The sequence below is a fragment of the Myripristis murdjan genome, chromosome 4, assembly GCF_902150065.1.
Source record: "Myripristis murdjan chromosome 4, fMyrMur1.1, whole genome shotgun sequence".
Classification (NCBI taxonomy): domain Eukaryota; kingdom Metazoa; phylum Chordata; class Actinopteri; order Holocentriformes; family Holocentridae; genus Myripristis; species Myripristis murdjan.
In genome coordinates, this window is record NC_043983.1 from 18311047 (window position 1) to 18336631 (window position 25585).

General features: G+C 41.0%; 3 protein-coding genes across 5 annotated transcripts; 2 read left to right on the forward strand and 1 right to left on the reverse strand.

Moving 5' to 3' along the window:
- Nucleotides 1-1173: 1173 nt before the first annotated feature.
- tbc1d23 (TBC1 domain family, member 23) lies at nucleotides 1174-15390 on the forward strand. Of its 2 annotated transcripts, XM_030049647.1 has the most exons (19): nucleotides 1174-1264; nucleotides 1742-1838; nucleotides 4032-4137; nucleotides 5886-6090; nucleotides 6623-6746; nucleotides 6861-6985; nucleotides 7090-7136; nucleotides 7223-7326; nucleotides 7477-7599; nucleotides 7744-7836; nucleotides 7929-8099; nucleotides 8251-8293; nucleotides 8417-8523; nucleotides 9104-9246; nucleotides 9842-9886; nucleotides 10737-10825; nucleotides 10908-11043; nucleotides 12020-12214; nucleotides 13236-15390. In XM_030049647.1, the coding sequence occupies exons 1-19, from the start codon at nucleotides 1227-1229 to the stop codon at nucleotides 13318-13320; spliced, it is 2076 nt and encodes a 691-aa protein (XP_029905507.1). In that variant the 5' UTR covers nucleotides 1174-1226; the 3' UTR covers nucleotides 13321-15390. The 2 variants fall into 2 exon arrangements, with proteins under 2 accessions (XP_029905507.1, XP_029905508.1); XM_030049648.1 differs by lacking the exon at nucleotides 9842-9886.
- A 769-nt stretch (nucleotides 15391-16159) lies between these two features.
- Nucleotides 16160-21461, forward strand: nit2 (nitrilase family, member 2). Its single transcript, XM_030050573.1, has 10 exons — nucleotides 16160-16273; nucleotides 16479-16597; nucleotides 17076-17196; nucleotides 17400-17488; nucleotides 17691-17784; nucleotides 18175-18249; nucleotides 18333-18411; nucleotides 19184-19282; nucleotides 20160-20215; nucleotides 20747-21461. The coding sequence occupies exons 1-10, from the start codon at nucleotides 16174-16176 to the stop codon at nucleotides 20839-20841; spliced, it is 927 nt and encodes a 308-aa protein (XP_029906433.1). The 5' UTR covers nucleotides 16160-16173; the 3' UTR covers nucleotides 20842-21461.
- On the reverse strand, nucleotides 21458-25487 carry LOC115358537 (ICOS ligand-like). 2 transcript variants are annotated; one of them, XM_030050572.1, is made up of 6 exons: nucleotides 25315-25487; nucleotides 25054-25181; nucleotides 24624-24938; nucleotides 23676-23960; nucleotides 23427-23585; nucleotides 21458-21837 (listed from the first exon to the last, which is right to left on the reverse strand). In XM_030050572.1, exons 2-6 carry the CDS (start codon nucleotides 25112-25114, stop codon nucleotides 21752-21754), a joined length of 906 nt encoding a protein of 301 aa, XP_029906432.1. In that variant the 5' UTR covers nucleotides 25115-25181; nucleotides 25315-25487; the 3' UTR covers nucleotides 21458-21751. The 2 variants fall into 2 exon arrangements, with proteins under 2 accessions (XP_029906432.1, XP_029906431.1); XM_030050571.1 differs by lacking the exon at nucleotides 25315-25487 and having other exon boundaries at nucleotides 25054-25302.
- Between the last annotated feature and the right edge of the window lie 98 nt (nucleotides 25488-25585).

Genomic DNA, 25585 nt, shown 5'->3' on the forward strand with positions numbered 1-25585 from the left:
GGGGGAACCAGGGGAACAGGTTGCCTCAAGGTTTTTGCAGCCAGTCTGTGTTTTTAACCTTTTCAAACCTGCTTCTCCTACTAATGCTGCCCAACCACACTGACAGGCAAACCACTATCTCAGTAAGCATTAGTTTCAGTTTAAAAAGAAGACACTGACATTTTCCAGGTCTTACTTAAAATAGCGATTGGGGCAACATTATGTAATTCTGTCTTTTTTTTTTCTTTTTTTTTTGTCAGTTTCTCAGCTTTCAATTTATCATCTAAAGACGAGCGACACTAAAGCAATCTCTCTTGCTGGCATCAGATTATGCATATGATATCAAGTTCCTCTTACAATCCATGTCTTCTCTAAAGCCTCTATTTGAATCTTTAATTGTGAACAAAGCTGCTGAAGATGAAAAGGAATAATCATAGCTGAATTATTCTCTCAGTTTTAATCCTCTCACTCAGTATTCAGAGGGGATTCAATCAGGGGCTTTAAAAGTGATTTAGCCTATCAGTGGTAAAAAGGGGTATTCTAATGTGTTTTGGCAACCAGATGAGCTGCATTCAGTTCAGTTTTATTCGACAGCACCTCACACATTATGTTGGTTTATCTGTTTTAACACCTTGACACCAATCAGCCAGCAATAGGGCCTCTATTTTAATTTATAGGCCCGTTTCAGGATTACTGTCAGGGCTGCTGGACTCAACAGTTTCAAGATAAGGCATAGTGTGATGTAGAGTTTCATCTGCATCACACATTATAAAAAGACAAAACCTAACTTATACTGCACTGTATCACTCAAAATAATCGGCTACATATTTTGGACGTGCTCCCATGCCATTAGTACATGGGACAAATAAAGGGACAAATGGAAAATAGAAGGGAGACTATCTTATTGATCAGCCTGAGGAATATTTGAAAAATTACTCTCAATTACAAGCTCACAAATATCCTTTACTGTGCTGTCTGAGAAGTGATATCTTACCAATATAGCACATTTAAAACTCTTAATCTCTGACTCTTCAGCACTGACATGTGTTTTTATGATTCTCTATGACTGTATAATTCCATGCAGTTTTATACTTTTTTTCATAAACTGTATAATTTTATACAGCCTATTTTCTGCGCAGCAATGCTCCAAATTAAAAATTCTCACTAGACACTAGAAAAACACCTAGAGGGCGGCGCGACACCTCGCCCGTGTTGACGGCAATTGACGTGTCCCCATCAACACAACAATGGCGGATGCTGTGGAGGAAGTTCTTGTGGGCAGTTGGTAAGACAATTGTATTACTGCACTAATATTTCTAGCAGTCGTGGTTTTGGTTGTCAAACTTAAGTGCCGGCTTCATCTCACAGAACATGATGTATATTAACTAGGAGATAGGGTTTGACGTTCGGCCTGCTCTGCGGATGATGAATGTGAAGTGTTTTGAGGCTGGCTAACGTTAGCGTAGCGGCTAACAGCGAGCTAAGTTACCGCTAGCTTAGCTAATTTTACAGTCGGGTCGTTGAAATGAAAGAAAGCGGATACAGCAAACACCTCTTGGTGAACTAATTTTGGAGGTTTTTACACGGTGGGTCAGCCATTATTTTTTTTAAACGGTGACACTACACCCTGTGTTAGCTCAGTGATTTGACAGCGCTGCACATCGACTTGTCAGCAGCCTGGATACAAACACCGCCGGGATGATGTGTTTTCTCCGTGTCGCCTCTTCACTTATCATGTGTCGTGTTGTGCTGGGGGCTGCAGGGACCAGGACCTAGCCGAGGCTCTGGACTCCGGCGGCTCCGACATGGAGGTGGAGAGGGGCATGGTCCAGGTGCCGGAGAGAGCCAAGATGTGGAAGGTGAGGTGAACGGTAGTGGCTCCGACACCCCGCTGTGGGGAGGGGAGAGCCGGCTACACCGACAGAAACACACCTCCTCTCCCTGCTGGATCTACCTGCTCGCCTCAAGCTGAAAACTATCACTATTTATATATATTAAAAAAAAATAAAAAAAAAAAAATCACTTGTTATCTGATGGCAGCAACTAACAAAAATATTGTTGTCCATCAATCTGTTGATTATTTTCTCGAGCAGTCATTTCATTTACAAAATGTTAAAACTAGTGATAAATGGCGTTGTTGAGTGTGATCGGTCTGCCCAGCGGCCCAAACAAACCCAGAGTTTCCTTTATTTGTACTAAGTTGAAAGGAGGCATTGATTTTATTCATTAAAGAACCAAAATATCACAGTTGTTTTCATGCTGGATTAACCTATTTGGCTGAAACTGGAAATTACAAAAAATGTCTGTCATAAGTGCAGTTAGTCTGACCAAAAAACAAACAAACAAACAAACAAAAAAAAAAACACCTAAAAAACAGTAATAGTAGTGTGTAGAAAGGATTTTATTTACTTAGGAATCAAAAATTGCAGTTCTTTAGTGCATAAAATGGGGACTTTGTGCAAGTTCCAGCAGTAGGATAATTTGTTTATTTTGTGATGCTACAGCAAAATGTCTTCTGTCTAATCGCTAATTATTTTAGGGCTGCAACTAACAAAAAATATTGATGATTAATCTGTTGATTATTTTTTGGATTAACCGTTTAATCTATAAAATGTTAAAACTAGTGACAAATGTTTGTCATAAATGTAATTAGTCTGACCAGCAGCCAAAAAACACATGCACACACAAGAACCAAAACATTGCAGTCTTTTTGTGAATAATATGGGGAACAAAGTGTTATTTTCAACACTTTGTTGATTTTGTGATTCAGGAGCAAAGTTTCTGTTTTAAAGATTAAATATAGTCCATGTTCATGTCTACATGAAATGTAATCCCCCAGTAATCAAACTGCAATTAAACTTCTAATTAAACCCATCCGGCAATGGGTTTGATAAAGGAAACCATGCTGATAGCAGGACTTTGAATACATGCACTTTGGCATAACATAAAGCTTGTCTGATGTGAACATGTTGACATGCAGCTGTTTGTGAAGTTTGTATGTGCGTCACTCATGAGAGTGAGATGCTTGCCTGTGCAGGCAAAGAGCCGTTTTGTAACATCAGACATAATCTGCTGCACTGCTCTTTTCTCTTGAACTTTTCTCAAAAAGCAGTTTGCGATTCCATCAATAACCAGTTGGTCCTTCATTTAAAAAAACAAAGATATGTTCTTTATATGGCAAATCGGCTGCATTTTATATAGCGCGTTTACAGTTCACCAACCAATCCATTCACTTAACAAGGTGTCTGTCACATTCACCCATTCACGCCCATTTTCACACATTCATGGCGGAGGCTGCAATGAGGCTCGGTCCTTTAGCCCATGTTGTGTTGCTTAATTTCTGAGTTACTGCCACTTAACATTTAGTTTGAACAGACTCATAATTGTTTGAATAGACTGACAGTTGATAGTACAGTTCTAAGTGTTTAATTGCATCAAATGATAAGTTTAAGATAAATAAGAATAATTTCATATTAGGACATACTCAGCAGCATGAATGGCTGTAAACTGAGCAGCGCTTGCTTAGTATTCATATCAGCAAATTCATCCTATAATGTACTGCGTAGTCATATCAGCTCTGAAAAATTGGCATCAGAGCACTGAATCTGATTTAATTTTTTATGTGCAGCACAATGACAGCCACCAGCCTCTGCCCAACCTAGAGGAAATATCTTTGATTTGATTTTTCTTTTGGTCACTATCGAAAGTAACCACTACAGGAAGTGTTTTGTCAAGAAGACTGGAATACTTGTCAGCATAATCTGCCAAGTCATATCATAGGAAATTATATTTGGGGAAGTTGTCTGTTCTCGCAGATATGCATCATGGTTTCTCTCTAGACATCATGGTTTATCTCTAGACATTGTGTCAGCCTTAACTTCAAACCTCAACTTAACATCAAAGCTCATCTTTATAGTTGAGCTGCTTGTCAGAAGGTCAGCAGCTGAGCCACAGATGGCAGATAGGGCAGCCCAGTAGTTCAGTCTCATTCTTACATGTCTGTGCCGCCGTGTTTCTCATTTGTCTGAACTTGTTTCCCTCTGTGTTGGCAGACGGCTCTGAATGTGTCTGGGAAAGGAGACAGCCTCTCTAACTGGGATGGGGTGCTGGACTTACCAGAACAGACCCTGATTCACAACCGCAGCCAACAGCTGATCGGTGAGTAAACGCATGTGATTACTCGACACACAGCTATAAGTTTAAAAGAAAGGAGCACATAAGCAGCACCAAATCACTAACAGGATGAATTCAGCTCTTTTTACTGTTTTATGGTTCAAACCTTATAGATTAAGGTCTTTCAAGGTATAAGATGTGAGCTACCAGAGTCGTAATTTAACCAAATTCGAAGATATAACAAAGTGCAGTAGGTACTCTTTCTCTTTCTCTCTCTCTTTCTTTCTTTCTTTCTTTCTTTCTCAATATTTTGGAGCAGTGGCTACTGGCTAGTAACAAATTATTATTAAAATTGGATCATCATTCTTTTGAGTGAAAGAACCAATAAAAGTTGGATTATTTGGATAGAGACTGGAAATACCGTGCATAAGTGATTTGCTTCCCAGCTTCTCTTTCATGTCATATTCGGTTTTTATCTCTTCCGCCTGCCATCATCTGCCATCTGAGTTTGATTTACTGTTGAAAGGTAATAAATGTGCTGCCATGTCAAAATATGTGATAGATAAAATTTAATAAAGTATAATGATCATTAAAATGAAGACTAGAATATTCAGTGGACCTGAGTGAAATTGCTTCTGTATCATTGTGAAAGCGATTGCTTGTGTCGTTTGAAATGAACATATCATCAGCCCACAGTTGAGTTGGTAGATTATACGAGCAGCAAAAGGCAATTTTAGCCAAATCGTGCAGCTCCAAATGAGTATCTTTGTAGGAGACATTTTCTGGCCTGTGTACTGCACCGGTGTGAGCGTGACAAAACATTTTGTGTGCAGTTGTATGTATGTCACCCAGCCATCTTACACAGAGGGGTATTACTTAGAGGGAACACTGCTCCCCAAATATCCCCAGGAGAGACTTGCCAATTTCAATTTCTTTTGGTTAGTGTGTGTCTAGAGTTGGGGTGGAATATAGGCCACACACACACACACACACAAACATTGGTAGGTTGCAGGGAAGGAGAGAGATAGCCGCTGTGACTTTGGGCCTCTCATATATCTTGGAGCCGCAATCTGTCTGTCTCTGCTGCAGAAACAGGCAGATCACTTTATCTGCTTTTAGGACAAGTTGATAACATGATCTGACATGGCAGCCTCTCCATGCAAGCTCAGAAAAACGATTGTTCTGCAGAAATAAAGACATGCAGGCACAAACAGCAGATGCAGCAGGTACAGGAATCGGCTAACAGTTTCTACAACGCTCTTTTCGTGTATGTGTTCAAAGTAGTGCTATATTCACACTGAGCAACTTGATGTGTGTCTCTACTTGCTTATTCTGAATGCCCATAGGGATGCCCACATTTAATAATAACAATGATAATGATAATAATAATAATAATAATAATAATAATAATAATAATGACAACAGCTGATTATACAAGATTGCCCAATTTCCTGAGGGGGATCAATAAAGTATTTCATGTTCTGATTAGGAGGAAAATATAAAAGCAAAAGGTGCTGCATATGAGGGAGTGTAAAAAAAGTACAATACAATAACATGAAAAAATTATATAATCAATAGTCAGTAACTAAATAGTAATAAAATATAAACAAATAAAATGAGACCACAGACCCTGTAACAGCACACTAAAACAAAAATATGTTTTTAGTAGGATATGGAGCTTACCATCCAAATCTCCTCAGGGAGGAGAAAGAAAAAACCTGGTCACCCTCGGTCATTTGTGTGTGATGTTTACAGAAGAGGGTTGTTAACAGTGTGTTGGTTTGTGTATTCAGATCACTTAGGAGTAGCAGAGGAAGAGAGGAGCGACATGGTGTCCGATGTGGAGGCGGTCATCACTTTCTACTGCAAGTCGCGAAACATTACCTTCACCCCAGAGCTGAGCTGGCCGCACCTGCTCAAGCCGCTGCTGGGGCTCCAGCTGCCCCGCAGTGACCTCTACAACTGCTTCTACGCCATCATGAACAAATACATCCCCAGGTGAGCCGGCACGGCCAAACAGCTTTTCCTCTTCCCTCTCATCCTTTGTTACATTGTGTATCTAAAGGCTACAACGAACAAATATTTTCATTGTTGATTAATCTGGATTATTGTCCAAGTAATTGATTTAATAACAAATGTCTGTTATACCCACAGCAGTGTCTTCAGATTGCTTCTTTAGTCTGACACAAAAAGCACAATTTTTTATTTTGTATTAATACATAGAAAGGAGGTAGTCCTAAAAAAGTCCCAGTTTAATTCAAAGAACTGAAACATTTTGGTCAGATTTTCAACAGGAAGTAAGACTGGCACAATGATGTGTAAAACATGGCATAGACAATCAAAAGTGTAAATCTCATATGATGTCAAACAGCTGCCTTTGAAACAGGTGATGCTTTGTGTGGGAAACAGTGCTTTTCTTGTGTTTGTTGATAAAAACGGGAAGTTTTCCAAGTTAAAGGCTGTAGTGTGTGAAGGACTTCCTCCTGATAACAGTATGAATTGTGAAGTCCATCAAATGTGTCTGTTTCAGGGACTGTGTGCCAAAAGGCCGGCCCTTCCACCTGTACAGGCTGCTGCTGCAGTACCATGAGCCAGAGCTCTGCTCCTTCTTGGACACCAAAAAGATCACACCTGACTCCTACGCCATGAGCTGGGTTTGTCTGTTTTCCTCTCGCACCCACAGATGCAACATAACTCTTCCAGGTCGTGTTGAAATGTTACTGTCTGCTGCTCTGACACTTGTGTCCGTGTCTGTCTGTGCACTGCAGCTGGGCAGTCTGTTTTCCAGTCATTGCCTTCCTGAGGTGACCCAGGCCTTGTGGGATAACTACCTCCAACAGGCTGACCCCTTCCTCATCTTTTTCCTCATGCTCATCATCCTCGTCAATGCCAAGTACGTACCCATCAGTAAAAGCCCCAGTACAGGACTACATGAATGTACTTTCTTTATCTGATGAAAATGTAGGTTTGACTTGTCTTTGTTTGGTTGACCCTCAGAGATACCATCCTTGCACAAGAAGGAGACAGCAAAGAGGACATCATCAGTAAGTTTGGTTTCCTACACATTATTTGTGGATTTTCTTGCTGTTACATTAAACGCTGGACTTACACAAGCCTTCACTTGCCACAGAAATGCTGGAAGGGTCACCTGCTCTGCTGGAAGCTGAGGACATCGAAGACTTGTTCTCTCTGGCGCAGTACTACTACAGCAAGACTCCACTGTCACTCAGGAAGGTAGGACACTATATAAGGATAAAGGAATCCTGTTTTGTTGCCAAGATTGTGAGAGGTCTGTGCTGACCAAAAAGAGACAAAGGAAATTGCAGAAGAGGGCTCACAGAGCAGTAACCATTTGTGTGTCTGATTGCTTTTTGTCCCTGGTAGGAGAACCAGAATCTGTTTGGCAGCAGCTTGGTGGCTCTAAAAGAGGAGGACATGGACTTGAGTCAGGCACTGTGTCTCCCTGTGTCTGTCCCTGAGATCCTCCAGGCCAATCAGCTGCAGCAGGCGAGTACCACTCTTAGCTTAACCTCAAATTGGTGTCTACCAACAAGGAAATTACCTATTTGCAAGCTAGCCATAGAAAAAATAGGAAGAGAACGGGATGCGCAATGTCAACAAAACATATCGAGTGTATTGATTTCTTTATAGGAGGGGGTTCGCTTCTTTGTGGTGGATTGTCGGCCTGCAGAGCAGTACAACGCTGGGCATCTGTCCACAGCTTTCCACCTGGACTCTGACCTGGTAAGTGTTTGACAAGCCCAGTAAATGTGATGTGGCATGTACTTCTCTGTATGGGTTGTTTTTATGCAGTTCCTTTCCCTCTTCTGTCACAGATGCTCCAGAACCCCTCTGAGTTTGCGCTGTCTGTGAAGTCTCTCCTGGAGGCGCAGAAGCAGTCTCTGGAGTCCGGCTCCATTGCCAGCGGGGAGCACCTGTGCTTCATGGGCAGTGGGAGAGAGGAGGAGGACATGTACATGAACATGGTGTTAGCTCATTTCCTGCAGGTTAGAGAAATGGAAAAAGAGGGGAGAGAGTGATATGGGCAGAAAAGGATGTATCATTTGCTTCCTGTCAGGCAGTACCACTGTTGCAAGATGGATACCTTTGATGATACTATTTAAGGACTTCTTGCTAATTAAAGGCTCTCTGTTACAGAAAAACAAAGAATATGTCAGCATCGCAAAAGGTGGTTTCATGGGTGAGTCAAAAAGAGATAACTGAATGTATTAGAATTAGTAATTGAGACACCTGCTTCCAAATTTAGTTTGGATGTGGGTGAGAACTCAAAACTTATATATTTGATGTTTTTGTGTGATTTCAGCTCTGCAGCAGCACCTAGTAGACATGAATATCGAGGGGCTCGATTCCTCATACGTCCACTGGATCGTCAGCACCTCGGGGTCTCACAGCAGCCTCAGCTCTGCTGATGTAAGTGACAGAACACGTTAAAAAGAGAGAGAACACACAAGGGGGCAGAAATGAGTCAGCATCTCTGACACAGTATCAGAGCTTGAACTGAGGGTCTCTTATATTTTGAACATCAGGCTGTCATCAAAATTTTGCATGAAAGTGACCCAACTTGCCAACTGGAACCAAATGTTGAACCTGACCCAACTGAAACCTGGGAAAACTCGGTCCAAACCTCACCATCACCGGCCAGAGCCTTGGGAAAAGCCAACATTTAATTTATTTTTAGGCTACTCATCAACTGTAATCTATTTCACAGCTGCTGCTCCAGCTAAAAAATAATCAATCTTGAACTAATTATTTCATCAGTCCAGTTTATATCCACCATATAGCCAATATCCATTACACGCTAAAATAAGCAGGAAAAATGTTTATTTGTACATCATATATACTTCAAGTTTCTGCCCTGTCTTGTTGTGTTTGGGGAGCCATCTCAAGCTCTCCGCCGTGTGTCCTTATTTATTCCTATTAACTCCATTTTGGATCTCTTGAACACATTTGCCGTTGTAACTCAGATGATTTTCTTTTTCTGACAATACAGGGAGAGTCCTTGAGCAGCCCTGGTGATAGCAAAGGGGTCAAGTCTTTGGTCAACAAAATGACGTTTGCGCTCAAGTCCAAGTCTGTGAACGTAAAGGAGAAGATGATCAGCTTCATTGAGAATACCTCCACCCCTGTCGACAGGTGAAGTCTTAGCTTAGCCTCACATTCTTTGTGACTGGACAACTAATGCTTGCTGCCAACTGTAACATACAGGCTGCAGACCACGGATTTCCCCTCTGTATTAAAAAAAGGATATAATATCTGTCAACACAGATCCTCCAGCTCTGGCACTTCAACAATCCTCTTGTCCTTTGATTTGTTGATTGATAAATTGGGGAATGATGGTTGTTTTTACTGTCGTGACTGACACCTATAATGCATCATGAGCCCTTTTCTCTCTTACACTCGCTTCACACTTGGACTTATTAACCCAGGCCAGGTTAAGAATTCATACTTGAAAGTCAATGCCCAGGGTTAATGTCCTCAGACTACTAGCACAGTTTTGAATTGTATTACGTATTTTCTAAACTCGATTCACACTGCAGACTTTAACCCTGCCTTCAGGGATAACCCTACTGTAGAGCAGAGTTTAGTTAGTCCTGGACTAATGGTGTGGATATCCCACACTCTTAAGTTGTAAGTGTGAAACGGCTGTTTAGTGTGAAAAGGGCTTTATTTACTATTGCAGTTTTTAAGCGTATCCCCTCACCATACCTTGTGCCTTATTCCATGCTAGAATATCTTTCAATCTGCCCTGGCCAGAGAAGGTGATTCCAGATCGGTAAGAGTTGCCCAGCATCAAGCTGTCTGTCCCCAGCATGCCCACTGGCTGTAGACCCACACCAGTCCCAGGGGTTGTCTGCTTTGAACCCGGCAGCCATTCATATGGACACCTGCACCACATTAACGCATGCTTACTATCAGCATCTCTGCCTACACTGCTCACTTACTCACATAGTAACAACACACACTGGTGGGCTGTGTAAACAATGTCTTCATGCTTTCACTAACAATATTCAGCACTACTGCTTAGTTTGAACACTGAAGCCACTGTAGTCATTTTCCTTTCTGTCAGCATTTGGTTGTTTTTACATCCTAAACTCACTGTAGCTGTTGTCTCTTTCTAGGCTGAACTAATGAGGGGTTTTAGGCTGAACCTAGACCTCACCGCTGTGTGCTTGGAGATGCACTTCCAGTCTCTGTTTTTCCATTTCATTGTTGTTCCTAAAGGTGATAGCCAGGGCTATGTAAAAAAGCTGAAACCGCTGCCAAAACCTACCTCAGTTTTATTTGTTCCAAATAGCCCTGGATATCACACAATAACTACTGGCAACTTTTTCCATATCCAAGTCGAAATGTCTCATTTAATCAGTTTCTTTGTCTTTAACAGCATAACAGACTGTAGTAGTGGGCTGTCTTGTCTAACAATACTCACAGTGTTTGTTCTGCTTCTAAGTGGAGCATCCTGGAGGCATTGAACAGTGCCTTCATGCTGTTGCTATGTGCCTGTGTGCTTGTTGACTGACCTCACTGTGTTATTATGTTTTAATTCATCATGAACATTGATGTATGATCACGTCACTCACTGTTCATGTCAGGCTGCAACTTATCATGCCTGTTTCTGTTGTCAGGCATGTAAGCAGCAGTGACCGTGTCGGCAAACCCTACAGGGGAGTGAAGCCTGTGTTCAGTATTGGTGATGAGGAGGAGTATGACACAGGTACGCTCCCACCCCTGGAACATAACAGCAGTGTCACTTAGACTAAAATGTGAATATTCAGTGCCATGTTATGTCTCCCCAGATGAGATTGACAGTTCATCTATGTCAGACGATGACCGGAAGGAGATCGTCAACATTCAGACATGGATAAACAAACCTGACGTAAAACATCACATTACATGCAATGAGGTGAAAGAGACTGGCCACATGTTCCCAAGGTGAGCTGGAACACTGTAAACCATGAGCCTTATTTCAGAAAGCAGGTTTACTGACCAACCAGAGTCTATTAACCCAGACGTAACAGAAACCCAGGAGTTTCACTTCCAACAAGTGAGATTAGATTAACTCTGGGTCAGTCACTATGGTAACGTATGGTCTGAAACAATCCTGTTCGGTAGCCAGTTTACTTGAACTAACCCCAAAACCTCAGAAAACCTCCCTCATCCCCTATTCACTCTGCTCCGTCTCCATGAAACTCCATGAACCAGTGCCTATCATGGGGCTGCAATTAAGAGAGTGAAGTAGCTAAAAGCAAAGAATATCTTGCTGTTTTGAACTATGTTTTTATATTTCATTGTTAAGTGCTGCCAAGTTCTTTTATGCAGGTCAGATTACAATTGAAAAGGATGTTATGTATCAATGGTGGAAACAACTTTGCATTTAATTGTTGAAACCTACAGAATGTAATGTCAGCCCTTTTGCAGCTGCTGCTGTTTTTTTTTTTCTTATATGCTCATATTCCACATATGATTACATTGAAATTTCTAATTCAAGAGTGGAATATAATGATTTGGTTTTAATCTGTGCTCTATTGAGGCTCGCTTTTTCAGCATGAAAGTTCAGCATGAACACAATTCATCACACAATCAGCTTCAACCAACTCAGTCGATGTAACTAATTGTAATCAGCTGCTCTGAAACTGAAAATGCAGGTATACCATGTCAGGCTTGTTCCACTCACAGTTAAGGATTGTGTTCGGAGTTTATCGAAGCACCTTCCTGAAACACCTCCAGGACTGCATGGATGAATCTAATTTATGCTCTGTGGTCATATCTGTGACAAAAGTGACTGCCCACCCACTTAAAAATGACAAGACTCCATCACACAATGCCTGGACAGGTTTGGCCATTGCATAACTTGGGGACATGTTTATCTAACACACTCGTTTGGTTGGACTTCTCTTTGTTTTTCCAGCCACCTGTTGATCACAGCGACTCACATGTACTGCCTGCGGGAGATCGCTTCGCGGAAAGGTTTCGCCTACATCCAGTCCAGACAGGCTCTGAACTCAGTGGTGAAGATCACCTCAAAAAAGAAGCACCCAGAACTCATTACATTCAAGTTTGGTAACAACAACAGTGCTGGAGTGGAGATCTCAGCAGTTGAGAGGTGCTTATCTGCAGACGTACATGTTTGTGACAGATTAAATCATGCGACATCTGTTTTATCTTAATATCTATTCACGCAAGAGTCCTACTAGCTGGATTGTTAAATGGTAAATGAGTATTATTTCTGAGGTTGCCAAGGATTTTCTGTCTTAACATCAGGTCCACTCCTAGAAATTGTGGGCCACTTTTTTGACGAGAAAACTGTTACCCCTCCTTTTATTACATCAGGGTTGCACATGAAAATAAAATATTACATCAGGGTTGCACATATACTAGATTTGACATCAAATTTAAATTTGTGTAACAGCTGACCTGTTGTAATGATCTGTCAGAATGTCTTGAATTTGTAGCTTTCTGTATGCAGCACACTGGATGTTGTCAGTTTCAGTCTCAGGGTACTAGATTCTCGTCTGGAAAAAATAAGAATTATTAATGTTTGTGACTTTCTCATGTACTCATTGTCCTGTGAGGGTAAGGCTTGGAAATGCAGATCTGTCAGGAATTAATTAAACTTGCATGTTTTATTCATGATCATCATACATATTTATTCAGGCAGAGCCATTAGAGAACAAGTTCTCTTTTTCAACAATGTCCTGATTATGGAAATTATAACACTGAAGATGTACCAAAGTATTTTATCCTTGTGATGTTGAATATTGCAACTAATATTTGCGAGCACAAGTTGTTCATCAAACCTAGAAATCAGAAGATTTTAATGTCATGTTACAAATGAGAAGCAAAACCTGGAGCCGTCCCAAGAAAGCAGCTTCTGCTTTTTTTTGTTGACTCATGAGTTTGATTTTACTCTTCAGATTATGTTTATGCACCTTTATCTGCATAAAAACCCTTTCGGCACTGCCACTATGTTCTCAAAGTCGCTCTCTTTGTTTGCCAATGAAGTAGCTCTAATAAAAATATAAAAGTGCAGGAGAAAAAAGACAGCAACATTAGCTCTAATAATCCTGATATCAATGTCTCTAGTGATTTCTGTGTGAGGGTAATAATTTTTCTTCTTCCCTCAGATATTTGATACCCAACGCAGGCGATGCCACCAAGGTCATCAAGCAGCAGATCATGAAGGTCCTGGACGCTCTGGAGAGTTCGTAAAGGGAAACTGGAGGCAACATGGCAGACCATAAGAGAAACTGTAAGGAAGAGTCTGTGCCTCCTGCTCTCCCCTGCCCTGTCCTCCCTCCTGGACAGAACCAGTGCAGTGTTGACTGTGAAGCCTCGTGTGTCTGTTTGGGACAAGGGGGCTCGTCACCGACTGAACACCTGTGGGACAGGCTGTGTGTGATGAAACACTGAGGTGCTCCACAATCCAACCGTTCTCCTCACTCTTAGTTAAAAAGCAAAGGTTAAGTTTGGACTTTTTTTTTCTTTACTTTCTGGAAGATAAAAAATGGGATCTCATTACAGTGCAGCTTCACTCTGGCGTTTTCCCTTTAGCCTTAAAATAATCCATTGATCTACCAGTGGCAAACCTGTTAAATCATTACCTACATGTCTGTGAAATTGGTTCAGAGGCTGACACAACATTGTTTTCACTTTGACTTGTCTGTCTTGGAGTCAAACAAAAGTGTTTATCTCACTCGTATTGCAGAGAAGAGTATTGCAGTCCAGGCCTGCTTTCTTAATTTACTTTACATTAAAACTATACATGGAGTTTAGGTGTTGAGTTTCCTGTTTAAAGATAATTATTCTGGTCGGGAAGTTGAGTATGAGTCACACACTGCAAATTCAAACAGAAGATGCACATCCCAAAAAAAGCAGTGGTGGCACATGTGGCAGGTTTCCTACCGCAGCAACTGTTTTTGATACTTTTTTCCCAGCACACAGCCTTAAATCTAAGTTATTTGAGGATGTTTATAAATATGTATTGTATATAGTGTGTAAACTGCTCTATATCAGCACAGACCTTTGCAGCATCGTTTTGAAGGTATATCCAGATAGTTAGAGTATACGGTTGAAATGTAACTGGCTTTTAAACCAGCTCACACGGTTTGAATTCCTGTCTTAGTAGACTAAGCACTAATTATTTTACAGAGTTTCTGGGGAAATTGTTTGTTTCCTGCTTTTACATGTATTGGATTAACTTCTTGTTTCATACTGGTCTTGTGTAGCTCTGAGAAGGCATTATTTATAGCCCCTCTGGACAACATTGCTACTACAAAAGGAGCTCTGGCATTTATAGATGATTATATTGGGAGCCTGAACACCTCAGTCATTCTTCATCTCATTCTGAGTTACTTTATAAATAATTTCCTTTAGTTATCTGGATGAATTCCAGGTGACATAACCTGCTGTTTTTCAGAAAACTGTGATTGTATTAAAGTCTAGAGCAGTGTAACAGTAATTTGAGCCACACCTTGCTAAATATTATCCATTTAGGAAATAAAAATGGCTCTAACACAGATTATGCTTCACATTGTTAGGCACAGCATAGAACTTGAAATCATTAAAGATTATTTGTAAAAAGGGTAAATAGTCCCTTTGTGCAGTATGAGTCAAAATGAATTGGCTTTGCCAGTTTGTCCACCAGTTCATTTGCCACTGTTGCCTTCGGCCTCATGCTTGTGATGTGATGTTGGCACAAGCAGTGGCAACATATTGCTGTGTTTGCTGCTCCTCCTGGCATCTTAAATTATATATGGGATTCTTACTTTTTTCTTAGGCTAGTTGGGTGAGCAGTTTTCGGAAAAAGTGCATCCCTGTCCTCATTACGCTCCGTAAATTATTTGTCCAGAGAGGGCTTATGCCTTTCTTCCCTGAAGACTGTTTGAAGACGACTTCTTATCCTGAATAAAACATAAGGCAGTATCTGCAGTATGGGCAACATTAAAACTTGAATCATGACTAAAGATGAATCTGGTCATTCTTCACCTCAGTCTCTCATAGCATTCCTGTGTAATTCATGCCTTGTGTTGTACTCTGTAATTTTGTGATTTGTTCAGTATTCTCCTCACTGGAACATCCTTGTCTGCTCAGTGAGAAAAGTCTTAACTATCGATCCGCTGCTCTTTAACATCATCGGCGAAGGACGTCACAGATGCCACCACTTGTCAAAATGCAACATATAAGTTTGCAAAGTATCTTGTATATTTTGCACCTTAATGTATCTATTATTGTTTTCTAACAGTTTTTTTGTTTTTAATAAATGGAGATTATTCAACTGCACCTGTAGACAAATGCTTATTCCAGTCATATCCTTTTTTGTTAATTATGCAAAATCAATAGTCTTATCTGGGGTGATTATTCTATAGCTATTCTACTTTGATAGCAACATAAACAGTCTAACTACAGGGTAAAGAGGAACCTCTGTTATAATCATCGGAAACAAACTTGCAGCAGCACAGATAACAGGGTTGCAGACATAAAAGAGTATATAACAAGTTAGAATAAAAATGGGACATAAATGACAGAATCATAAAATATTAAACATATTAATGAGCCATCACCACAATCCAGGGACATCGTGCATCATTGATAGGCATTATAGATAAGTCAAAACATCTGCAGCCACATGTATTTATACGATATATAATAATTACTTTAAATGTATCTAGAGAGACCTGCCAACGTAGATTCAGGTCATTTCAGGTTAGATCACTTTTCAGTATAAATATACAGCTACACCTTGTACTACATTAACCACAGTCTGTGTACTTAGTTCAGAATCCAAAAGCTGGTAAAACCCTTCGACCAATGAGAGAAGACCTTTCTCATCGCATCGAAACAGGATTGGTGGAAGCTGTCCCACCCATAATGATGTCCTATACTTTAAGCTTCACAATAAAGGCTCTCAACCTAACTTATTATGGGTTTAAAAAAAGAACTTGGCACTAGCAGTTTGATTTTAAATATTAATGCTAATCCATGTGTAGTTTTAAAGTATCCTTAAAGTCAGCACAGGTGCAGGCAGGGATAGCCGCAATAACACGAGAGACCCTTATTTTGAAAATGTGTTCGCCACCCGGAAGTACATGCGATTCTGTACTTGCACTGTTCAGACGGCAACGTTCACCTGCATTAATGTCTACTTTGGCTGGAGTGATGTCAAGTAAGTGAACAGTGGTTTACGTCTTTCCTGCATGAGCACATTGCTGTTTGGCTGAAGTGGCGTTGACACTGCGTACAGTCAAGGTGGCGTTCAGCCCAAAGTCACGTCTCCTCTCTACTTAGTGCCAGTCAGATGTCTTCACTGTTTTCTGATGCCTCCGACAGTCCCGCAGGGCTCCTGATCACTGACTGTCCCGTGTCTCTAGAGTTTCGGCTGGCCGTGGTGCAGCTGCACGTGACCAAAGTCAAGGCAGACAACCTGTCCCGTGCCCGGAGGCTCATAAAGGAGGCAGCGGGACAAGGGAGCAAAGTGGTGGTCCTGCCGGTGAGTGTCATCATGACCTCATGTCGGTCCACATCAGTGTTGGAGGAGAGTCACCAAACCTCGAGTACAGGTGGAGGCTGCAAGCCCGAGCCCCCAGACAGCTCAGATAATCCACACTGGGACTGGCTGCTTAACTGATGAAGGTGGTGACTCTCTGCATTGTGGATTCAGTAATTTCAATTGCATGAAGTTTTCAGTAATACAGTAACAGTACTGATTTTTTTTTTTTTTTTTTGATCAGGCATGCTTAGAATATACGACAGTCCTGACAGAAATATCCCCTCATCGTTTCCACTCCCCTGCAGCCACATGTTCCTTCATCCTATCAGCAGCTGCTTTGCAAAATGAGTTTTTAAAGAGTCTTGTTTACCAGCCAGTTAATCTCGTTTAAATGTAGGGTTATGCTGGAAATGTGTAGTTTATGAGTTAGGTGACTGATTGATTGAATATACTTTTTTTTTTAAATCATTCTCCTCAGGAGTGCTTCAACTCTCCCTATGGAACCAGCTTCTTCCCTGAGTATGCAGAGAGGATCCCAGGGGAATCCACCCAGCTGCTGTCCGAGGCAGCGAAGGAGAATAATGTGTACCTCGTGGGAGGTATGAAAATATCATATCAAAATAAATGTCTAGACTGTCCCTGCCACAACTCCAGGGTGGGAACGTTAAAGCAAAAAATCCACCCTAAAACACTCTAACAGGGTTTAAAACAGACATTGTCCTTGTGCATTGTATTCCTGGGTCCATTATGTTGTCTGTTGTGTGTTTCCAGTCCATAAAATATGTGCCTTCTTGTTTATCAGGATCCATCCCTGAAGAGGACGGCGGCAAGTTGTATAACAGCTGTCCCGTGTTTGGCCCCGATGGACAGCTGATGCTTAAACACAGGAAGGTATGAGCCAACACTTACTGATAAAGCTCAACATGTATTGTGACAGAAATTTTTGTTAATTAATGCATTCATTAGCTTGATCAGTAACCTCTTTGGCATAGCTGGATATGTTTTAAGTTATCATTTGGTTATGGCAGCAGCTCACGTGGCTCCACTTTGGGATCCGTGTTGATCTCTGTCTTGTATGTTTTGTTTGATTCAGATTCACCTTTTTGACATCGATGTTCCAGGGAAAATCCGCTTCCAGGAGTCGGAGACGCTGAGCCCAGGGAGCAGCCTGTCAGTGTTTGAAACACGTGAGCGATCATCTCAGTCCTTCCTTCTGCCCTTCAGTCTGTCAGATCAAACAGAAACGAGGAGATGCTGCTGTCTGCTGATACATACTGTTGTTCGGTGCACCAAAGTTTAGTTTTTTGATTACCCACTGACATTTATTTAGTTAATTTTTTGTTTGCAATAAGTAGACTGGAGACAGAGTGCAGACAGCAACATTAGTGTTAAATAAATTATGTATTTTTATTTTTTTCTCTATCATTTATTTCTTTATGAATGGGCTGCCGTCTTCTTCTCACTTTACTTGGATTGTTTGATTTGATATGTTTTTGATGCCTGAGAAGCCAAATGATTGATCAGTGCAGCATCCTTGAACTCTGCTCCTCATTAAGTCTCTGTATTTCCACTTTCAGCTTTCTGTAAGATCGGCGTCGGGATCTGCTACGACATGAGGTTTGCCGAGCTCGCACAGCTCTACAGCAGAAAAGGTGAGCGGGTGAAGGATGATTAGGATTTGACAGTAAAAATTTGTACAGTAGAATCCAGCACTGACTGATGTTTCTGCCCTCAGGCTGTCAGCTGTTGGTTTACCCCGGGGCCTTCAACATGACGACGGGCCCGGCCCACTGGGAGCTGCTGCAGAGAGGAAGGTTGGGCCCTGAGACTCTGTCACAGTTCAAAATAAGTTTACTTTTCCATATTACTTTGTCAAATATGCACTTTCAGCTCACTTAGTGTCTCCAGAGGCGGTTGATTGATTCAGATGTCATAGGACTTGACAATATGGATAAAGTCAAATATCATACACTTTGATATCGATATGACATTTGCAGGGATGACTACTGATACTTTAATAATCACAAGATTTTTACTGAACAGTCTTTAGTGATGTGTGTATGATGACCAGTAAGTTCAGAAAATTGCATCCCTTTACTGTAATGCAGTCAGGAAAAGACAACACTTATGACAAATCATGAATTCATCATGTCCAAAACCCTAGATAATATTTAGTCTCACAATATCGATATAATATTCATATATAACCCACCTCCAACATATTCTGTTATAACTTTTCAATCAAGTTTTTGTGTAATAGAAATATTGAAATATTGTCTTTTATATAAGGTATTATGTAAAGGTTAAGTATGGAACATGTGAGCGATAATACTTTCAGCTGCAACTATCCTGAGGTAGATTTAGCTGAATATGGCCAACAGGAAAGATTCATTTTCCAGATTTACTGTTTTGTACTGTAACTTGCATCACAGCACTAATTGTGATGTGATGTGATGGCTTTTCAGAAACAGCGCTTTATGCAAATCTTCAGTATGGTTGCATCACGTCTTTGAACGATCAGAGTTTTACCTGAAATCGCTATTCATATCATTTGAAATAAATCACAAATGTTTGTCTTCTGTGAAGGGCCCTCGACAACCAGGTGTACGTGGCCACGGCATCACCTGCACGAGATGAAACGGCCTCCTACGTCGCCTGGGGCCACAGCACCATCGTAAACCCGTGGTAAGAGCTGGTAATACAGTGTGTGGCAGGGCACTAAGTAGCAAGCGAGTTCCAGTGAGAGAGGAGAGGAAAGATAAAGGAAAGTGGGGGCCAATGAGAATGAAAAAATACAGGTGAGAAAGGTAAGGCGAGGGAGAGAGTTCAAATCAGAGGTCAAGGTGCAGGAGAAGAGGTGTTTGTGAGTGTTTGTAGGCTTGTGTGGTATCTATTTTTTCATAATTTCCTGATATTTCACTGGGTAAACAGTGTGTGACAGTATGGGTGTTTAAAAAACAAAACACACAAAAAAGCTGAGCTGCTGGTGGTGTAAGTCATTGTAACATGTATGAGCCAGTCCATGACTGGAGATCACGTGTGGGTAAAATACTCCCAAAACAGGGGCAGAGGCATTTTTCATTATTACTAGTCCTGTCACATGATCCCCATTTCCTCCAGTCACCATCTCGCTCAGCTCAGCTGCCTGTTCCACCAGTAGAGACTGACCCCTGGTGGTGCATGTTGTGCACTACAATATATCGCCTTAATACAGCGTCTCTGTATCAATGTAGAAAGAGGACAATCTGTAAATTTTATAGTATTCAAAATCATTCTGTTGAAGTGCAACCTTCCCGTCCAACTTTTTAAAATCATACCTTCAGGATTTATTAATTCCCTCTTTATACCATAATACCATGATGCCTCCCAAGCTTAAGTGTCAGTGAGCAACCAAAAGGTAAAAGCACAGTGAATGCTTGCCAGAAGGGGAGGGTACAAGAAGAATCGCCTGAGGTGTCCCAGGGCACACATGCAGCAAATGTGAATTCATGAAAAGGATGACATTCCCATTTTAGCGTTGAGTTTTCCAAAACCAACCATTGTTTGCATTCTGTTGTTGCAGGGGAGAAGTTATTGCCAAAGCCGGATCAGAGGAGGCTGTTGTTTATGCTGATATTGGTGAGTGCCTGAAACTCCTTCCTCTGTCTCCTGGCAGACAGTATTTTTCAGGAGGGTTATAACTGATTACTGATTCAGTGCTATATACTATTAAACATCACCCCTCCCTGTTGTCATCAGTTAATTGTACTCTATGCAATGAAATGCAGGGGACAAAAGTGGCATTGCCAAAATGTCACTGATTGGCCTAAGGGGGGCGATGCATCTTGTTTTTGTTCAGTCATGTGTCATGTATATCTCAGACAACACTGATCAGACTTTGAGGAAAGTTGATGAAATGGTGCTTCTTTCTGCACACTCTAGTCTGTTCAACTTTGCTTATAGTTATGCTGATTCACCAGAGGGAGGTGCTACAATTACAGGTCAAAATTTCATGACATATTCACAGCTAATATTGCAGATACTATACTGTGTTTTTATCCTGCTGATGTTAGTAGTGAAAACAGTGGATTATAAATTGCTCGGATTTTTGCTGCGCCTTAGACACTCTTTCTTACTTTACTGTCACTTCTGTGAATCATCTGTTCGCAGACCTGCAGTATTTATCTGACGTCCGGCAGCAGATCCCGATCACAGCCCAGCGTCGACACGACCTCTACTCGGTGAAAGCTGAGCAGGAGAGCTGAGGTGAACCCCTGCGGCCTCGAGACACTGAGACGTGCAAAGACAAACTATGCAACAAGATCTCAGCTGCAGCAAGCACAAAGCCCAAGAGTTGTAACCGTGGAAACGAGATGCAGTCGGAATCCTCACTAATTGACTGTGATTTGAGCGTCCTGACGGCGCACACTTTGTAAGGATCAAACTGTTGTCATCAAGTTGATCTGAGTGGAAATGTGTTATATGGAATTTATTTTTGTAAAGTGTTAACCATAATAAAAACATTAAAAGAAAAAAAAAAACAACTATTTTAGTGGAATCACATTCACCTTGGAAAAGACGTAATAATTGTTTTTTGTTATTTTGTCTTTCATTAATTTTGCTGAATCTTGACTCATGAAAAACTCATTATTGGTTGTGGCTTCATAATTTTCTTTAAGATATAAAATATAATTTGGATTCTTATTGTGACATTTTCTGTCATGATTTAAAAAAAAAAAAAAAAAAAAAAAAAAAAAAATCCCAGCAATATTGCCAAGCAGACATCCCTCACAAAAAGAGAGAAATGAAATCCCCAGGAATGGGGCTCTGTGTCTTTATTAGTGCTTAAGACAGAACAACTCCACCCTGTCAGAGGAACGGAAAGTAGGGTCCAGTGATTATACAGGAATGTCTCAGGAAGTGGAGTAGAGAGATGAGTAATTTCTATGTTGTGCAAGGAAATGGAAAAATACCGGCCTGAAACCAAGTGAGGATGCACAAATTAAACTTTCAATTTTATGTTCCCTGCTGTTTTCTGTACCTTTTGAGCTGGTTTCTAAAAGTACAGTCACCTATATAGAATATAGAGTAGCCACAAAGTACAAATATTTACAAATCAGTGCTCTATTATCTCAGGCTGTAAACCTGATGTTAAGTATTGATCAGCAGTCATTTTCACACATCAGTCTCAATAACAGGGCGCACTGGCTCCGAGTTCATCCCCACGGTCTCCTCCGTGTCCACAGTGGTGCCCCTGTATCCTGATGAACACACAAGGTGAAAAGACTGAATATCACCAACTTGTACAAGGTCACATAATAGCAAACATGTAGCATGAAGTCAGTGCAAACACTTCAGACATGATGTGACAAAAGGACATTGTAGGTACACAACATTTACCTGAAAATGCTGTGTAGTCTAGCAGGGCATTTGTGTGTTAAATGCAGAAGTATGTTTTAGTTCATGATATGAGCGTTACACTTCTTAATGTTGTATTGCTCCAATCAAACATCAGTAGTTAAAATGGAATAGCACCCCAAAAATGGTTTGCTTTTCCCTGTGGCTTCAGAAAATACTATCAATATGTGCTGGGAAGGGAAGGGAAGGTGGGGGGGGGACCTGGAGATTTTGGCCTGGAGACTTCTGTCAAGACATGACAGGATACAACATTACAGGACAGACTTTATATTGTAATGTGAGACTCCACCTACTGAAGCACACCCTTTTTTCACGATTAACTCTTCACTTATATATCTCTAGAATCATAATTTCAATCTAAAATGTTATTAAGATGCACAGATTGGAGCAGCTTTATCAACAGGAAATGAGATACGACCTGTTGACTCTAGTTACATCAAGATTATGTATTAATATGTTATTTATTTTTGGGGGGGAGTCTGTTCTAAGTGTTGTTCATTTTCTAACCAAAAACTGTATTCATAAACCAGGGCATTCACATGGTCAGTGATTATTTTGCAGGGACAACCTAAGGACAGGACACACTGCCCTTGTTATTTTGCAGCTGCACAATAATAAGGCCCCTGTTGTTGTTTTTTAACTGAGCTATCTAACTAGGAAACATTTTATTAATCATTTAGCAGTGTGTCCCTGTAAATACCCTCATGTAAGTGGGTCCTGACAGTTAAGTGGATGAAGGCACACAATTTATGAAAGAAATGTACGTTGCTTGAAAAGATATTCTTGTTGAGCAATGGCTTGCGCCACATTGTTTTTTTTTTTTTCCATCTTACCACTAAAAATGAGTATGAATGAATATTATTGAAATTACAGTATGACCAAGGGCAATATCCAAATTACAGGAGCTGCAAACTTGTGTGACACAAAAAAATCATAAATTAGGTACTACAGAAAATGACCTGGCATACAAAATCATATTCTTCACAGATAAGAAAACATGTTTTTTAGTCCAGCCGAAATCACATTATCATTTTTATTGGGTTTTGGTGAAAATGAAAATTTTGATGCAAAAGTGATCATTCTCACTATACTCGTCATTCTCACTATACTCGTGTATCATCACGATCACAATACCTGTCAAAATAATTACAGTATCATTGCTGCATTTGGTATTTATTATTATTATTATTATTATTATTATTATTCTTTATGCCGCTATTTGTTAAATTATATTTCAACATAGTACAATTCTGTATTTTTTTTACTATTATTATTCTTGATTGTATTACTGGCATTCATTGTGGGAAGCAAAGTAAGAATTTCATTGGGCAGGGAAACTTGTTTCTTTCTGTGCACATGACAATAAATACTTTGAGACTTTGAGATTTGAGCTTTACCATATTGTTCAGCTCTAATCAGTACAGATGCCTACCTCTGTCTGGCTGGTAGTGCTTCTTGTCCATTCTGTCCAGATAGATCTGATAGGCCAGACCTGCCAGCACCATGAGTCCCACCACCACGCACAGAGCCGTGCTGAAGATCCACATGGCCTCTGATGCTCGATTCACCACCTTGCTGACCTGCACGGCATCTGAACACAAACACGGCTGCAGATCAGTCAACATATTTCACTTGCAGCTGTGATGTAAAGTGTTGTGCGTGCTGAGCAGCGAGCACTTACAGCTCGTCGATGTTAAGGTTTCATTCATGGGCTGGTTTTCTATGATGCACGACACACTGGTGTCTTGTGAAATGTTGATGGTCAGATGGCTTGTGATGTTGTAGAGTGAGGAGTCAGGGAGCAGTGCCACCTGGGTCTGCACTGAGCTGTTGGGCGGCTGCTCAGTCTTGTTGATGAGCCACGACACCTCAGGTTCAGGGAAGCCACCGCTGGATTGACACACGAAGACAGTCTCATCCCCATCTACTGAGTCCTCTCTTTGGAGTACCGGGTAGCTGAAACTGGCTGAAACACAACAGAGGGAACTGAGTTCAGTTTACTACTGTAGAAGATGAAGCCTCTGAAGCTCTGTTTTATTACAGTTATTGACTTTTAGGAACTCTCAAATCTTGGTCAGTGATGAGAACAGTACTCAAGGATAATACTAAATGAGAAAATTAACTGGCTTTATGTTCCTTTAAATATTACAGGTCCCCAGTGTAGTTTGTGACCACTAGTGTCACCATAGTGCACCCCAGGAAAACTGGTCCCAGACTGTTTACACATCATGTTCTTACAAAAACAGTGCAACTGTCAAATTATTCAACAATAAAGCTTTGCAAATGTCTTTTGAGGCAGGACAATGCACCGGGACTCGAGGACACACACACACTGCACTTAATTGTTTGTAGGTAAAGAGAACAGTAAAAACAGGTGGTGACATCACCAGGCACCACAGATCAGCCAATGGCAGGTGGCCAATTCAATATCATGCATATTTTAGAACTGATTTTAAAGTTTTACTTGTTTATAAAGGTTGAAATGACCTTCCTCCTCCAAGCATCAGACAATTTCTTTCATTTTATGTCCCAACTAGATCACCAGTAGATGACAGGCTAAACTGCTCTTTAAATGCTGCTTAATTGGTTCATTTTAAGTTCCTTCAAGTTTCATGTATTTGTCACTGACCTGCTCTCCTGAAGCACATGGTGCACAGCGGATTGTCCTGATCCTCCCCAGTGATGAACAGCCTGTATGTTTTGCCATGTTTGGGATAAACTGTGGACAACTTCAGAGAGAGGTTTCCAGTGGCAGTGGACAATGTCGTACTCATGTTTGTGTAAAAAGCATACCACACCATCACAACTTCCATCTGATCCCATTGTGATCTCAACACCATCTCATCGTCTCTGTTCCACTCAATGGAAACATTCACGTTTGCTTCATCAGTTATGCAGGACAGTGAAACTGGACGTCCAACTAACCCAAAGACGCACTCCTTTCCTGGACAAGAAAAGAAACCATACAGGTAAACTGTGGCAGGGTGTAAGAAAAAAGAAACTTTTTACAAGTATCATTAGTTTAGTGAGCCACTGGAAAACAAGACAACAGATCTTACCCAGACAGGAGCTGGAGGTGATGAAGCTGAACAGCAGCCCTGTGCGCCACAGAGCCGGCATGGCCAAGTGAGCGCACGTTTGCGCGCACAAGAGGTGAAAACAGCTCAAAACTACAGCAGAACTCGCTCTAGAAAACCAATACAGCCACATTATTGGTATTTGCCAGTTTTTTAGGATTATCCAGTCTGCCTCCTTGTCCTCAGCCCGTTCGCTTTACCATATCATAATTAGTCTTAGTCATGACGCACACTCACACTCACCAACACCACTCTGCAGCACCCAGGAATTCACAGTCAGTCATGTCGGGGCCTGTCGTGCCATACCTGATATGCTGCTGAGGCAATGATGCCGACGATTGTTAGGGCCAAAAATGGAAGCACACACTAAACAAATTAGCCAGCATACCTGCTCAGTCCGCATTAACATAACACTTCCACGGCCATTGTGGAGAGATTGGTCTGACCAGTCTGACTGCTTTTTCAGAAACTTTTTTTTTTTTTTTTTTTTAAATACACACCCACACACGTTCAG

Bases quoted from the DNA above. Each gene is read 5' to 3' on its own strand.
- nit2 (XM_030050573.1), top strand. From the start codon at position 16,174: ATGTGTTCGCCACCCGGAAGTACATGCGATTCTGTACTTGCACTGTTC. The intron at 17,785-18,174 runs GTGAGCGATCAT...TTCCACTTTCAG, and splicing joins CCTGTCAGTGTTTGAAACAC to CTTTCTGTAAGATCGGCGTC. The intron at 18,250-18,332 runs GTGAGCGGGTGA...TTCTGCCCTCAG, and splicing joins ACAGCTCTACAGCAGAAAAG to GCTGTCAGCTGTTGGTTTAC.
- LOC115358537 (XM_030050571.1), bottom strand. From the start codon at position 25,204: ATGTGGCTGTATTGGTTTTCTAGAGCGAGTTCTGCTGTAGTTTTGAGC. The intron at 24,939-25,053 runs GTAAGATCTGTT...TTTCTTGTCCAG, and splicing joins CACCTCCAGCTCCTGTCTGG to GAAAGGAGTGCGTCTTTGGG. The intron at 23,961-24,623 runs GTCAGTGACAAA...GTTGTGTTTCAG, and splicing joins CATGTGCTTCAGGAGAGCAG to CCAGTTTCAGCTACCCGGTA.
- tbc1d23 (XM_030049647.1), top strand. From the start codon at position 1,227: ATGGCGGATGCTGTGGAGGAAGTTCTTGTGGGCAGTTG. The intron at 8,524-9,103 runs GTAAGTGACAGA...CTGACAATACAG, and splicing joins GCAGCCTCAGCTCTGCTGAT to GGAGAGTCCTTGAGCAGCCC. The intron at 9,247-9,841 runs GTGAAGTCTTAG...ATTCCATGCTAG, and splicing joins ACCTCCACCCCTGTCGACAG to AATATCTTTCAATCTGCCCT.